The 14,393-nt window shown below is 40.5% G+C and overlaps 1 protein-coding gene across 5 annotated transcripts in view; it reads right to left on the bottom strand.

Moving 5' to 3' along the window:
- The window catches only part of pde9aa (phosphodiesterase 9aa), a 42,513-nt gene that overhangs the window by 12,148 nt on the left and 15,972 nt on the right, over nt 1-14,393 (bottom strand). For 3 of the 5 annotated variants that reach the window (XM_067409421.1, XM_067409425.1, XM_067409424.1), the window contains 4 exons: nt 11,503-11,587; nt 6,390-6,450; nt 884-958; nt 446-532 (listed from right to left, as the gene is read on the bottom strand). In XM_067409421.1, the coding sequence (XP_067265522.1) occupies nt 446-532; nt 884-958; nt 6,390-6,450; nt 11,503-11,587 (308 nt within the window). Of the gene's footprint in view, nt 1-445; nt 533-710; nt 786-883; nt 959-6,389; nt 6,451-11,502; nt 11,588-11,708; nt 11,779-14,393 lie in introns of those variants that run through there. The other 2 variants (XM_067409423.1, XM_067409422.1) reach the window with 2 other exon arrangements.

The following is a 14,393-nucleotide window of genomic DNA, read 5'->3' on the forward strand; positions in this document are numbered from 1 at the left end:
TTATAAAAAGAAGACGGGATGCCACACAGTGATAAACATGGCCTTGTCCCAACTTTTTTGAGATGTGTTGATGCCAAGAAATTTAAAATCAACTTATTTTCCCCTTAAAATGATACATTTTCTCAGTTTAAACATTTGATATGTCACCTATGTTGTATTCTCAATAAAATATTGAAATTTGAAACTTCCACATCATTGCATTCTGTTTTTATTCACAATTTGTACAGCGTCCCAACTTTTTTGGAATCGGGTTTGTAAATTATAATTGAACTATATTGTACAAATCCCATAAATGTATATTGAAGGAGCTTTTTTGACTTGGACAAATGACCCACAAATCAAATTGTCTCTGGAAAAAGACAATTGAAATAGTAAGATATAATAAAAAAGAAATAATAATAATAATAATAATAATAATAATTGCTTCACAGTATAGTCTTCTTACCAGCCATCTTTTCAGAGTGATGGGGTTAATATTAAAGTCCTTTACCAGCCCAAGGTCATGATACATATGCTCCAGACAACTCAGCATCTTAAAGCACAAAACACTGATGATAGTATCTTCTGCAGTACAAAAAATATGGCTGTCACAGGTTTGGCATATCACTCATCTTCACCATGCATCTATCATACATTCTGTGCATTGTCATTGGTACATCAACTTCTGTGGAATTTCGATATTCTGCATCTTTCATTTGGCCGATCCTCACCTCGTTAGCTTCCCATTGCCACACATCGAAGACCGGCTGCCTCAAAGCTTCTACTGTCTCCTGTGAGAGGTGGTACTACACAAGCCCCACAAACACAAACAACAGACGCAGAAGAGAGGAAACGGGGAGAGAAAAGAGGAGAAAGACACAACAGTGGCGTGTTAGACTCTTACCTCGTTGGACTCCCACAGCCAGACGTCGAAGGCGGGTTTTCTGAGGGCATCTATGGTTTGCTGGGAGAGCATGTACTGCAGGCGACAGAGCTCCCAGTTAACCCCCGATAACCAACGCCTGGCTGTGGCCATTGCGTACATTATATTCACATCTGTTCACATCATACTCGTTTAGCCCCATAAATTCTTTATGTAAATGTAAAGTCTGTCATTATTTACTCACTCTCATGTCTTTACAAACCTTTGTGCTCTTTTTTCCTCAAACCTCCACACAGTTCTTTACCATATCCTATGGAGCCCTGCACATGAAATATGTATATTGTGGCCATGAATTACCAATTCAGTTCCACGATTTACTAATATGTCAGCATGTTTTACTAATTTTTCCCTCATTTTAAGTAAGTCTTGTGCTGGATATACTAATTTGTTCCCTCTTTTTACTAAATCCAGCACACAATATACACTGAACAAAATTATAAAAGCAACACTTTTGTTTTTGCCCCCATTTATCATGAGCTGAACTCAAAGATCTAAGATTTTTTCTATGTACACAAAAGGCCTATTCCTCTCAAATATTGTTCACAAATCTGTCTAAATCTGTGTTAGTGAGCACTCTTCCTTTGCTGAGATAATCCATCCACCTCACTGGTGTGGCATATCAAGATGCTGATTAGACAGCGTGATTATTGCACAGGTGTGCCTAAGGCTGGCCACAATAAAAGGCCACTCTAAAGGTGCATTCACGCGGCCTCGTAATTCCTGTAGTTACGAGATTCTAGCTTGTAAAAAGCATTCACGTCCTTGTAGAGCTCGTAATTACAGCTTGTAAGCTGGAGTTTTCTGAAAGCTCCCACATGTACCATGTGGCCGCTATACCATCTGACCGCTGTAGATTCATTTAGGCATTGATAGTGGTGCCATAGAAACACATAATTCCCAGTCCAAGGACCAAAAGGTCGTGAACAGCTCTGAATATAACGTCACGTGTTCTCATTTCAAGATTCTGGTAAATACGAGGTGGTGTAAACGCAGCATAAAATGTGTAGTTTTATCACACAGCACAATGCCACAGATGTCCCAAGTTTTGAGGGAGCGTGCAACTGGCATGCTGACAGCAGGAATGTCCACCAGAGCTGTTGCCTGTGAATTGAATGTTCATTTCTCTACCATAAGCTGTCTCCAAAGGCGTTTTAGAGAATTTGGCGGTACATCCAACCGGCCTCACAACTACAGACCACATGTAACCACACCAGCCCAGGACCTCCACATCCAGCATCTTCACCTCCAAGATCATCTGAGACCAGCCACCCAGACAGCTGCTGCAACAATCGGTTTGCATAACCAAAGTATTTCTGCACAAACTGTCAGAAACTTGTCCTCATCGGGGTCTCGATCTGACTGCAATTCGTTGTCGTAACCAACTTGAGTGGGCAAATGCTCACATTGGATGGCGTTCGAAAGGTGTTCTCTTCACGGATGAATCCCAGTTTTCACTGTGCAGGGCAGATGGCAGACAGTGTGTATGGCTTTGTGTGGGTGAGCGGTTTGCTGATGTCAATGGATCGAGTGGCACATGGTGGCGGTGGGGTTATGGTATGGGCAGGCGTATGTTATGGACAGCGAACACAGGTGCATTTTATTGATGGCATTTTGAATGCACAGAGTTACCATGACGATATCCTGAGGCCCATTGTTGTGCCATTCATTCACAACCATAACCTCATGTTGCAGCATGATAATGCACGGCCCCATGTTGCAAGGATCTGTACACAATTCCTGGACGCTGAAAACATCCCAGTTCTTGCATGGCCAGCATACTCACCGGATATGTCACCCACTGAGCATGTTTGGGATGTTCTGGATCGGCGTATACGACAACGTGTTCCAGTTCCTGCCAATATCCAGCAACTTCACACAGCCATTGAAGAGGGGTGGACAACATTCCACAGGCCACAATCAACAACCTCATCAACTCTATGCGAGGGAGATGTGTTGCACTGCGTGAGGCAAATGATGGTCACAGCAGATACTGACTGGTTTTCTTTCCATCATGTGCATGATATAATAATTCATTCCCTTGTTTTACTAAATCATATGCATGATATAATAATTTGTTCCCTCGTTTTACTAAATTGTGTGCATGATACAATAATTCGTTCCCTTGGTTTACTAAATCGTGCGCTTGATATAATAATTTGTTACCTCGTTTACTAAATCTGTCACGATCACCGTCAGTTCCTGTCACTTCCCGGACTACATCTCCCATCATCCTCTCTGCCACTCACCTGCACACACTTAACACTAATCACTAATCACCACACCCAGCTGCTGCTCATTATCAGGACTATAAAGGACTTCCACTCACACCACTTCACCGCGAAGTATTGTTTAACTGTTGTTGCAATTCCGAGCATTTCTCTGTATTCCCTGTCTGCCTGTTCCTTGTTGCCGTTACTGCCTGTTCCCTGTTTTTGACCCATTGCTGCCTGTCCTGATCATTGCCTGTCCCTTGACTACGATTCTGCCTGTTCCTCACTGTTCCTGTTTGTTCCTGGTTTGACCCTGCCTGTACGACCACTCTACTTTAATAAACGCTGCACTTGGATCTCCAGCCTGAGTCTTCCATTCACAACAGAATACTTCGCCATCTACGATCCAGCAGCTTCCACAAGCATTCCCAGCCTCAACATGGACCCAGCTATACGTCTCATCCGCCTTCGTCAAGGTAATAGTACCCTGGAGGACCACATTCAGAAGTTTCTGGATATTGCCTATTATGCAGACTGGCCTGACTATGCACTTATAGACTTTTTCTGCGATGGCATTAATCAACCCCTCCAGGATAAACTTAGACAAGAGGGACCGCGTTTATCACTTACTTGCTTTCTGGATTATGCATTATTGACTGTTGGTTCTCTGTTTACTGTGGGGGTCGCGGAGGAATGCGACACCATGGTAGATCACTTAATGGCCGCCTCGCCAGATGACACTCACAAAATGGCGGTCACCACAATAACAACACCAAGTCAAGTCAGCGCTGATCGCCCAGAGCAACGTCACGTCTCCGCTGATCGCCCAGAGCAACGTCACGTCTCCGCTGATCGCCCAGTGCAACGTCACGTCTCCGCTGACCACCCAGAGTCACGTCACGCCTTCGCTGACCACCCAGAGCAACGTCACGCCTTCGCTGATCGCCCAGAGCAACGTCACGCCTTCGCTGATCGCCCAGAGTCACGTCACGTCTTTAGATCAGTCCGGGAGCAGAGAGGGTTGCGTTCCAGTGTGACTGATCCACCGCTGATTTCAGCACGAGCGGCTAGCATTCCTAAGCCTCCGCCGGCCGCTTCGCTCTCAAGCCCGGTGGCCGCTTCGCTCTCAAGCCCGGTGGCCGCTTCGCTCTCAAGCCCGGTGGCCGCTTCGCTCTCAAGCCTGCCGGACGCTTCGCTCTCAAGCCTGCCGGACGCTTCGCTCTCAAGCCTGCCGGACGCAACGCTCTCAAGTCTGCTGCCGTCACAGAGCGGCTCGCTGCCGTTCCAGAACAGCCTGTGCCATCCCACAGCTGCTAGCTCTCCCTGACACGGCCACGGAGGCCGTCACCGAGCTGCCCGCTCTCCCTGACACGGCCACGGAGCACCCTAGGTCGGCCCTGCCACCACCGCCCAGGCCATTTGTCCTGCCGCTGCCGCTCAGGCCATCTGCCCTGCAGGCGCCACCCGAGCTCCTTGCCCATGAACCCGCCAATGCCTCCGTTGATTTCCCCAAGAACTTTTTGGGAGGGGGCAGTATACCTAGGGGTGGGGAGCTTGTGGGTGGGGACCCTGCTCAGCCACTGCCGTTCTCGGCCTTTGAACTATTCTGGCCATTTATGGACCCTGACCTGCCGTGTTTACCCAAGCCGCCTGACCTGCCGTGGTTACCCAAGCCGCCTGAACTGAGAGGGGGGCGTTATGTCACGATCACCGTCAGTTCCTGTCACTTCCCGGACTACATCTCCCATCATCCTCTCTGCCACTCACCTGCACACACTTAACACTAATCACTAATCACCACACCCAGCTGCTGCTCATTATCAGGACTATAAAGGACTTCCACTCACACCACTTCACCGCGAAGTATTGTTTAACTGTTGTTGCAATTCCGAGCATTTCTCTGTATTCCCTGTCTGCCTGTTCCTTGTTGCCGTTACTGCCTGTTCCCTGTTTTTGACCCATTGCTGCCTGTCCTGATCATTGCCTGTCCCTTGACTACGATTCTGCCTGTTCCTCACTGTTCCTGTTTGTTCCTGGTTTGACCCTGCCTGTACGACCACTCTACTTTAATAAACGCTGCACTTGGATCTCCAGCCTGAGTCTTCCATTCACAACAAAATCATGTGCATGATATAATTAATTGTTCCCTCATTTTACTAATTCGTGCTCATGATACAATAATTTGTTCCCTCGGTTTACTAAATCGTGCGCACAATATAATAATTAGTTCCCTCGTTTTACTTAATCGAACGCATGATATAATTCGTTCCCTCGTTTTACTAAATCGTGCACACGATATAATTCGTTCCCTCATTTTACTAAATTGTGTACACGATATAATAAATGTTCCCTCGTTTTACTAAATCGTGTGTACGATATAATAATTTGTTCCCTCGTTTTACTAAATTGTGGCCACATTGTAATAATTCATTCCCTTGTTTTAGTTAAATCAAAATGAGGTTAGAATTAGTACAGCATGGCCACAATTTACTATATCGAGGGCACAAATTATTATATTGTGTGCACAATTTAGTGAAATGAGAGAACAAATTCTTAATTCGTAGTCACAATATATATATTTTGCCATGTGCAGGACTTTGTAATATCCCAATAATAATGACATTGAAAAAAAGTAAATGCATATAAGATGTGGTGAGAATTCAATAATGACTATATTTACAGTTCTTCCTTTTTTTAGTTGTTGTTCTTTATCAAGCCTGCCAGACAGTCACTATGATAAGAGATATGTGAAGATTGTTGTCAAATTTTAAAACATATTTTAATATTTTCAAAAATATACAATACCATTCAAAAGTTTGGGTTCAGTAAATTGCCTTTTGAAAGAAATTAATACCTTTATTTAGCAAGGGTGCATTACATTGATCATTGACATTTACATCCAAATAAATGCTGTTTTTTTTCCCAACTTTCTATTCATCAATGAATCCTGAAAAAAATGTATCAGTGACAAAAATTTTAGGGCATATTAGAAATGATTTTTGAAGGATCATGTGACACTGAAGACTGTAATGATGCTGCAAATTCAGCTTTGATCACAGGGAATAAATTACATTTTAATAATATTTCACAACATTACTGTTTTTACTGAATTCTAACTAAATAATAAATGCAGCCTTTGTGAGCATAAGACCCCACACTTGTGAACAGTAAAATATATTTTGTTTATATATATATATATATATATATATATATATATATATATATATATATATATTTGCTCACATCTGCCATTTTACCTTTGGGTATGAAGGCACATCTCTGCGAGGAGTTAACTTCTTGCTGTCATCTAGGAAACTGCTGTAAAGTTAAAAAGCAGACAGGGGCTCAGTTGCTTTAGACCAGAACGTACTGTGTTTTTCACTTTTAACAACCATGTCAACATCTCTCAAAGGGAGTATCTTGAGAATATACAGCTACCTTTGATTCACCTAGAATCTGTTCCTTCACTAATAAGAGAGCACGTGAGAGCCATGTCAGCTCATTAAGACTCAAAAGGGAATAGACATGACCCATCTGTTACTAACAAGAGCTGACTAAGACAACTCCTGGGCTGCTTCCTAATTCTTTTCATTAAAGTTAGCAGTATGGGCAGTGCTATAAATAGCCTACTATAGATATACATCCTTATGAACAAGAAGTACACTTTAGGATACTTTTGAAAAGAGCACTTAATATGTTAATAATACAGTGTAAAGTTTTCAGACAATGAACTGCATGTTAATTGCAATTGAATGAAAACGTATTATGGTTTAAATATACATTAAATGCAATTAGCTAAACTTTGACCTGCTTAAAGGCACAATATGTAAGATTTTTAGATTAAAATATCCAAAATATAAGTATATTTACAATAAGTATATAGAATATATGCAATATACAAGTGCACATTCAATTTAGAGCACTTCCTTTTTTATAAGCTAAGCCAATTGGTTCACTTCAACATAAAATCAAAACTGCCCCTATTTTTTTTAAAGGGGTCATGAACTGAGAAATCAAATTTTCCTTGAGCTTTTCATATACACTATATTGCCAAAAGTTTTGGGACGCCTGCCTTTACGTGCACATGAACTTGAAATGAAATCCCATTCTTAATCCGTAGTGTTTAATAGCTTTAGCTCTTCTGGGAAGGCTTTCCACAAGGTTTATGTTTGTTTATGGGAATTTTCTAGAAGTGCAATTGTGAGGTCAGGCACTGATGTTGGCAAGAAGGACTGGCTCACAGTCTCCGCTCTAATTTATCCCAAAGGTGTTCTATCGGGATGAGGTCAGGAGTCAGGTTGAGGTCAGAGGTTATGTTGGAACAAACTTTTCCCACAAAGTCGGGAGCATGAAATTGTCCAAAATGTCTTGGTATTCTGAAGCATTAAGAGTTCCTTTCACCGGAACTAAGGGGCCAAGCCCAAACCCTGAAAAACAACCCCACACCATAATCCCCCCTCCACCAAACTTTACATTTGGCACAGTGCAGTCAGGAAAGTACTGTTCTCCTGGTGACCGCCAAACTCAGACTCGTTTATCAGATTGCCAGACAGAGAAGCATGATTCGTCACTCCAGAGAACACGTCTCCACTGCTCTAGAGTCCAGTGGCGGTGTGCTTTACACCACTGCATCTGACGCTTTGTATTGCACTTGGTGAAGTAAGGCTTGGATGCAGCTGCTCGGCCATGGAAACCCATTCCATGAAGCTCTCTACACTGTTCTTCAGCTAATCTGAAGGCCACACAAAGTTTGGAGGTCTGTTGCTATTGACCCTGCAGAAAGTTGGCGACTTCTGAGCACTGTGTGCCTCAGCATGAGCTGACTCCGCTCTGTGATTTTACGTGGCCTACCACTGAGTTGCTGTTATTCCCAATTGCTTCCACTTTGTTATGATTCCACTAACAGTTGACCGTGGAATATTTAGTAGTGAGGAAATTTCACGAATGGACTTAATGCACAGGTGGCAACCTATAACGGTACCACACTTGAATTCACTGAGCTCCTGAGAGCGACCCATTATTTCACAAATGTTTGTAGAAGCAGTCTGCATGCCTAGGTGCTTGATTTTATACACCTGTGGCCATGGAAGTGATTGGAACACCTGAATTCCATGATTTGGAGGGGTGTCCCAATACTTTTGGCAATACTGTGCATAAGAGGTCATCATACTATAAGAATATCCTGTAATTTTCAGAACTGAAAACTTCCTTGTTAGTCCAAAAAACACTTTTAATGTTAAAAAGCCCTGCGAACGCCTTGTCCTGGGATGTGCCTATATGATGTAATAGATAGAAGAAACACCGCCTCAGCAGAAGAATATCAACACCCACTTCACCACTGCAACTTTGGCCCCACCCACTGACGTTAGTGAGATGAGGAAGAGAGAAGAGCACAGGATCACTCACTGGATTAAAAACGAACCTTCCAAAGGATCCTAATGCTAGGAATGTAGTTATTTCATTTATTTTCAACAATGTGAATGTCTCAGTTGGGAATTATTTATTTTTTATGCGGTACATTTCACTGTGGATTATTTGGTAAATCAGTCAAAATTTTGGAGCAGGCTTTGCAAACAGACGTTTATGATATGGACTCGACAGTAATGCGACAACATGTAAGTAACTGTGTTAATTCTAATGTCTGATCTGTGACTAGTGATTTCCGATATGTAATGATTCATGTACAGTCAGATGTTCTTTGTCTAAGGGCCTATTTACACCTGGTCACTTCATGTATTTTCTCTGATTGGATAGCTATCCGTTCGCGAAAAGACCAGGGGCCTCATTTATAAAACTTTGCTCACGCACAAAACTGGCCCTGAAAGTGCGTACGCCAGTTCCTACGCATAAGTTGTGATTTATAAAAACAAACTTGACGGGAAAATTTGTACACCTCCACGCAAACTCTGACCCATGCGTACAAACATTTTGGAGACAGAGCAGTTTGGCGACACCGATGGTGAGCTGAGGGACTGACGGCAGATGAAGGAAAATCACTTTAAATCCTAATTATGAGTCATAATCATAAATACAGTGCATGTTCACAATAACAGTTTAAATAAATGAAAGAATGATTTAAACTTGCGTGGAAACTCACGTTTTCATTTGATACACATTTACATTAATATTACACTTTCACTATTGGCCATAAGCACTGAAATTACATTACGCAGTCATTATGCAGAAGTTAAACAAAAATTATATGAATTTAGATGTGCTACTTTCAATCACTTTTACTGTGACATGCTGTTTTAATGACAGCAAGGAGTGATAGGCGCACAATAATTCCTCTTTAAACTAAACCGCAGATCTCATGCCAAAATATTTTAGTGAGAATGATGATCAGTGATGCACACTTAACTTGGATATTATGGAAGACACTGCTGGATTGCTTGTCCAGTTTCAATAGGTCCAATGATAATATCTTACTGTATAACCACAGCTGCACAGAGTGTTGATGTTGTGTGAAGGATCTTCAAACAATTACCACTGTATTTGAAGGATATAATTTGAGGAAAACAGTAAGATTTGCACGTTTCCTTTATCAGTGACACGCCGAGTCAGACAATTGTATATTTACACTGCAATAAATAAGTAGGCCTATCTGTTTCCACTAAAAATAGCCTATACACATCCTAAAAGATATGTTCACCTTATCAGCAAAACTGATACATTTTGAATTGTTTAAAACTATTAAAATACTATTTGGCCAGTGGAAATGAATGAATCAGCTCTATTCTAAAACCTTTATCTCAAGTATTTTATACAGTTTGGTTTTTATGGATATTTTGATATATTTATTCTAAAGCATAAAGAGGATATTGGATGATTTGTATCACTGTAGTGTATTGCACAAATGGCATTTATAGTCCATATCTAATATTTTCCAATGTCTTGTACCTTTGACGGTGTTAACCATGGTGTCACGTAGATGGGAACGTGTATGGAAATGATATGCAGATGAGGTTATGCATAGTAAAACTAGGCGTCATAAACTCCATATATGGTGATTTCGGGGAGGAGACAGGGTGGAGATGCACGTACGCACAATCTTCCGCTGAATGGGATTTATAAAGGGATTTGTGCGCAGGTTCTGGCGAACACATGGTTTTATAAATCTGAATTTTTTTGTGCATACACAGAATCTAACTTTTGCGCGTACGTATACTTTTAGGATGAAATCTACGCAAAGTTTTATAAATGAGGCACTCAAACCACTTCAGGAGGTGGTCTGGGATGCATTCCAGAAGAAACTGGACAAGTCTAAATGCATCTGGTTGTTGAAACCACATATGTAAATTTTACTCCACCCAAAAATGCTAAAAACTAAACGTGTGAGAAAAGGGATCAAAGAACGCTCCCTTTGCAATCGCTGGAGCCGTCAATCCAACAGCGCGAGTTTATCGGTCACACTCCAAAACTCCCGTAATAATCAACGAATCTCTTATTTACAGCGTGATTGCACTGTTAGTTATGAAAGCATTCATTGATGTGCAGAATCAATGCATTCATGTGCTCAACAACATGTATGTGATCGGCTTCATGCTCATCACTGCAACCTTGCATGCCACGATCTAAATATAATGCCATAGATCTAAATATAATCAACACTTTACATGATCAGTTAACCTTGAAAGCTGTAATACTAAAAACATGCTAAAAGTTTTCGAAAGAGTTAAATTTTCTATGCAAACATGTTAGCCAATCACAGCAGTGGGTCAAGTCTCACAGAAGACACGCCCCTTAAAACAGCGTTCAAATCAAAGAGCTAAAATCAGGGTAGAAAAAATGCATTTAATTTTTAAAATATGACAATTTATGATGTAAAAATCATACTAACAGTATAAGTTCACAACAGGAAACATTCTAAAACAATAAAACAATGCAGTTCGTGACCCCTTTAATGCATGTTCCTGGTCATATTGTGCACCATTCATGGAGGAAATTATTTCGTGCTTGGCAACTCTTACTTTTCACCTTCAACCTTCCAACCACCCGATTTCATTTCGTCACAATCAATTAAATTCCTGAAGTATACAGTCCAGTCTCAACCTACATTTTTTCTTATTTAATATCCTATTTTACTCATAACATCAAATTACAGATGTAGTTTCTATTGTCTTTGAAATATGGTTAAAGTAAGCTACTGAAAGTACTGACAAGCGTTTATGTTAAACTAAAATATACTTCTATTAACATTTGTATGTCATTTTATGCATTTAATACATTCATAATTACACATTTGTAATGAAGTACGATTAAGTTCAGTTCATCAGTTACAAAGCACAACTAATATTTCTGTTTAATCCGAGCATTTCAGTTCAGAAACGCCGTTCCATAACCTCTAGAAAAAGCAGTAAGGTCACTGACCTGTTGTTCCTGGAGGCCATCTCCTCCCGCAGCTTCTTGATGTCACTGCGACATTTCTCGATCTCCACCACCTTCATTCCTTCCACTGAAGAGACAGAGGAAATGATGGTTTTACATATTTAAAGTGAGCCAAACTGAGAGAAAATATGGAAATGAGCTAGTGAACATGGTCATGGCCTGCACCGCAGGGCTTTTCCTACACATACACAGACATAAAAAGGGCATTTGACAGCTGTCACTGTCTGGCACGTTTCCCTCCATTGTTCAAAATAACGCTGCTGGTCGAGAATACAAGCAGTTCACCTTTGCCATCTATTTGACAGCTGTTTTTATTTACTCATCACAACCTTGGTTTGAGAATGAGCATATATGCCACACAACACGTTGGCATCTGTCTAATTTGGTTGCTTCTACCAAGTAACAGAGCAAAAGTACTGTACAGTTTGATTAGGTGCACGACCTCTGGACTTACATTGTATAATTTAATTAGTGTATTCATACACATCATATAATCTCTGAACTTCCTGCTACTATTCTGTTTATAGACAGCGCACAGTAATATATCACCTCAAATTATATGAGGCCGGTGAAGTGTTCAAACTGATGAAGAGGTCAGGGTCCATCGCCTTGGTGACTCATTACATCATGGCTGTATTTGGATTTCTAAGGACACACAGCTGTGCTGCAATGGAATGAGTCCTGGTCTCTGATGATGTTACATGGAGCATCATTACTAGTGCGCAAAGACCGTCACGGTCAAATATGATGCACTAAGCTCTTTTGTTTCGGATCATTGTTCAACATGTGTACAGATTCAACAATAGAGGGGTGAGGGATGACATATTTTTGTAGTTACGATTTAGCACTTTAGCACTTCCAGTTCCATTGTCCTGATGTCAGTGGGTTTTTTGAAAGGGTTTTTGCCTGAAATAAGGTCTATGGTGAACACAAGCTCAATATATTTTCACTATTTATTCTACGACATAAAATACATAATTGATCCCCTCTTGTGATTTGTCTTGTAAAAAGTGGTTACTAACAAGTGGCTAAATGTGAATACAGAGCTTGTTGAGGACATTAGCTGAACTGGTAAACTCATCTACTCATCTACACTTTCACAACTTCATTGTGTTTCTAGTCCTGCGCTTGCAAACTATTATAACTTTCAGGGAAAATGTTTTCAAACAAAGACTGAAAGAGTTGTTGGAAGCTTAGTGATGGTGATGTTGAAGTCATGCGATCATGGTGTAGTTTGTTTATTGCCTACATTTAGTTTTAGCCAACTGTAATTATGCTTCAAAATTCATAAAAAATGTTTGTTTTTAAAGATTATCAAGATGAACAAACCGTGTAATTATCATAAGCTTTTGTTAGTCACAGACCTCAATTTCTGCAATAATCCAAAAGCCAATTGAAAAAGTTTGTCGAGGGAACCAGTGTGCAGCTGTCACATCTACCAGCTGGAGTGCCCTTAATCTCCACCAGAGGGCACTCCTCCCATCTCTTTTGCTTTGCCATCATGAACTACACTTCCTATAACCCTTTGTCTGAAGTCATTATGCTTCATTACATTCAGATATGTTTTATTAGCCTTGTTAACCCTGCCTATATAAGCCCTGTGTTTTCTGTCAGTCTTTGCAAAGTCTTGTATGTTGTTACACCGCATTTCTGAGTGTTATCCTGGTTTCTTGTTTGTTTGTTTGGATGATTCTCAGCCCGTATTCTGGATTACCCTTTTTGCCTGTCTTTTCTGCTTATTTGGGTTGTTTGCCCGTGTGTTTGACCCTTTGCTCGATATATGGATTACGATTCTGGATTGTCCCAATAAAGCTGTATTTGGATCTTCAACCCAAATCTCAGAGCAGTCTGTAACCGATGCTAAATTCCGGGCTGGACTACAAAAATATGTCATTACTGCAGCAGTCTATTGGATTACAGGTTAAAAACATTATTGTAGCTCAAACAGTAGCATGGCGCTAGCAACACCAATGAGCAAGAACTGATATAACGTATACCTTGAATACAATGCAAGTCACTTTGTATAAAAGCATCTGCCAAATGAAAATGTAACATTTTTTCAATGTTAAAGTAGCCTACTTTCTCCTATCCCAGCACAATGTACAAAGACGGTTGTAAGAAAGTCATTTGTAGAAATATTAATCATGCATTATTGAAACAGCACTGTTTGATTGATCACTTCATTCAGCCCAACACAGCAACACTGACTTAACCAATGGCGTGAGTCTGTAGCTGTTTTACTAGCCAATGGTAGTGTTTGAAAACAATCAGCATTGTTGCAATTCAGTTTAGTGATGCTAGTAGCAAATTAGCTCCTTCACTTTTAAAAATGTCCTCTAGATTTAAATCTAGCACATATGGAAGCCCATTTCCGCCAATTAAAAAAAAAAAAAAAAACGCCACAAAAAAAAAAGATGAATTGCGACTTTTTATCTCAGAATTCTGACTTTTTAACTCGCAATTGCATGTTTATATCTCACAATTGCAAGTTATAAAGTCAGAATTCTGAGATATAAAGTCGCAATTGCGTGATATAAAGTCAAAATTCTGAGATATAAAGTCGCAATTGCGTGATATAAAGTCAAAATTCTGAGATATAAAGTCGCAATTGCGTGATATAAAGTCAGAATTCTGAGATATAAAGTCGCAATTGCGTGATATAAAGTCAGAATTCTGAGATATAAAGTCGCAATTGCGAGTTATAAAGTCAGAATTCTGAGATATAAAGTCGCAATTGCGTGATATAAAGTCAGAATTCTGAGATATAAAGTCGCAATTGCGAGTTATAAAGTCAGAATTCTGAGATATAAAGTCGCAATTGCGAGTTATAAAGTCAGAATTCTGAGATATAAAGTCGCAATTGCGTGATATAA

Source organism: Chanodichthys erythropterus, chromosome 14 (assembly GCF_024489055.1).
Source record: "Chanodichthys erythropterus isolate Z2021 chromosome 14, ASM2448905v1, whole genome shotgun sequence".
Lineage (NCBI taxonomy): Eukaryota > Metazoa > Chordata > Actinopteri > Cypriniformes > Xenocyprididae > Chanodichthys > Chanodichthys erythropterus.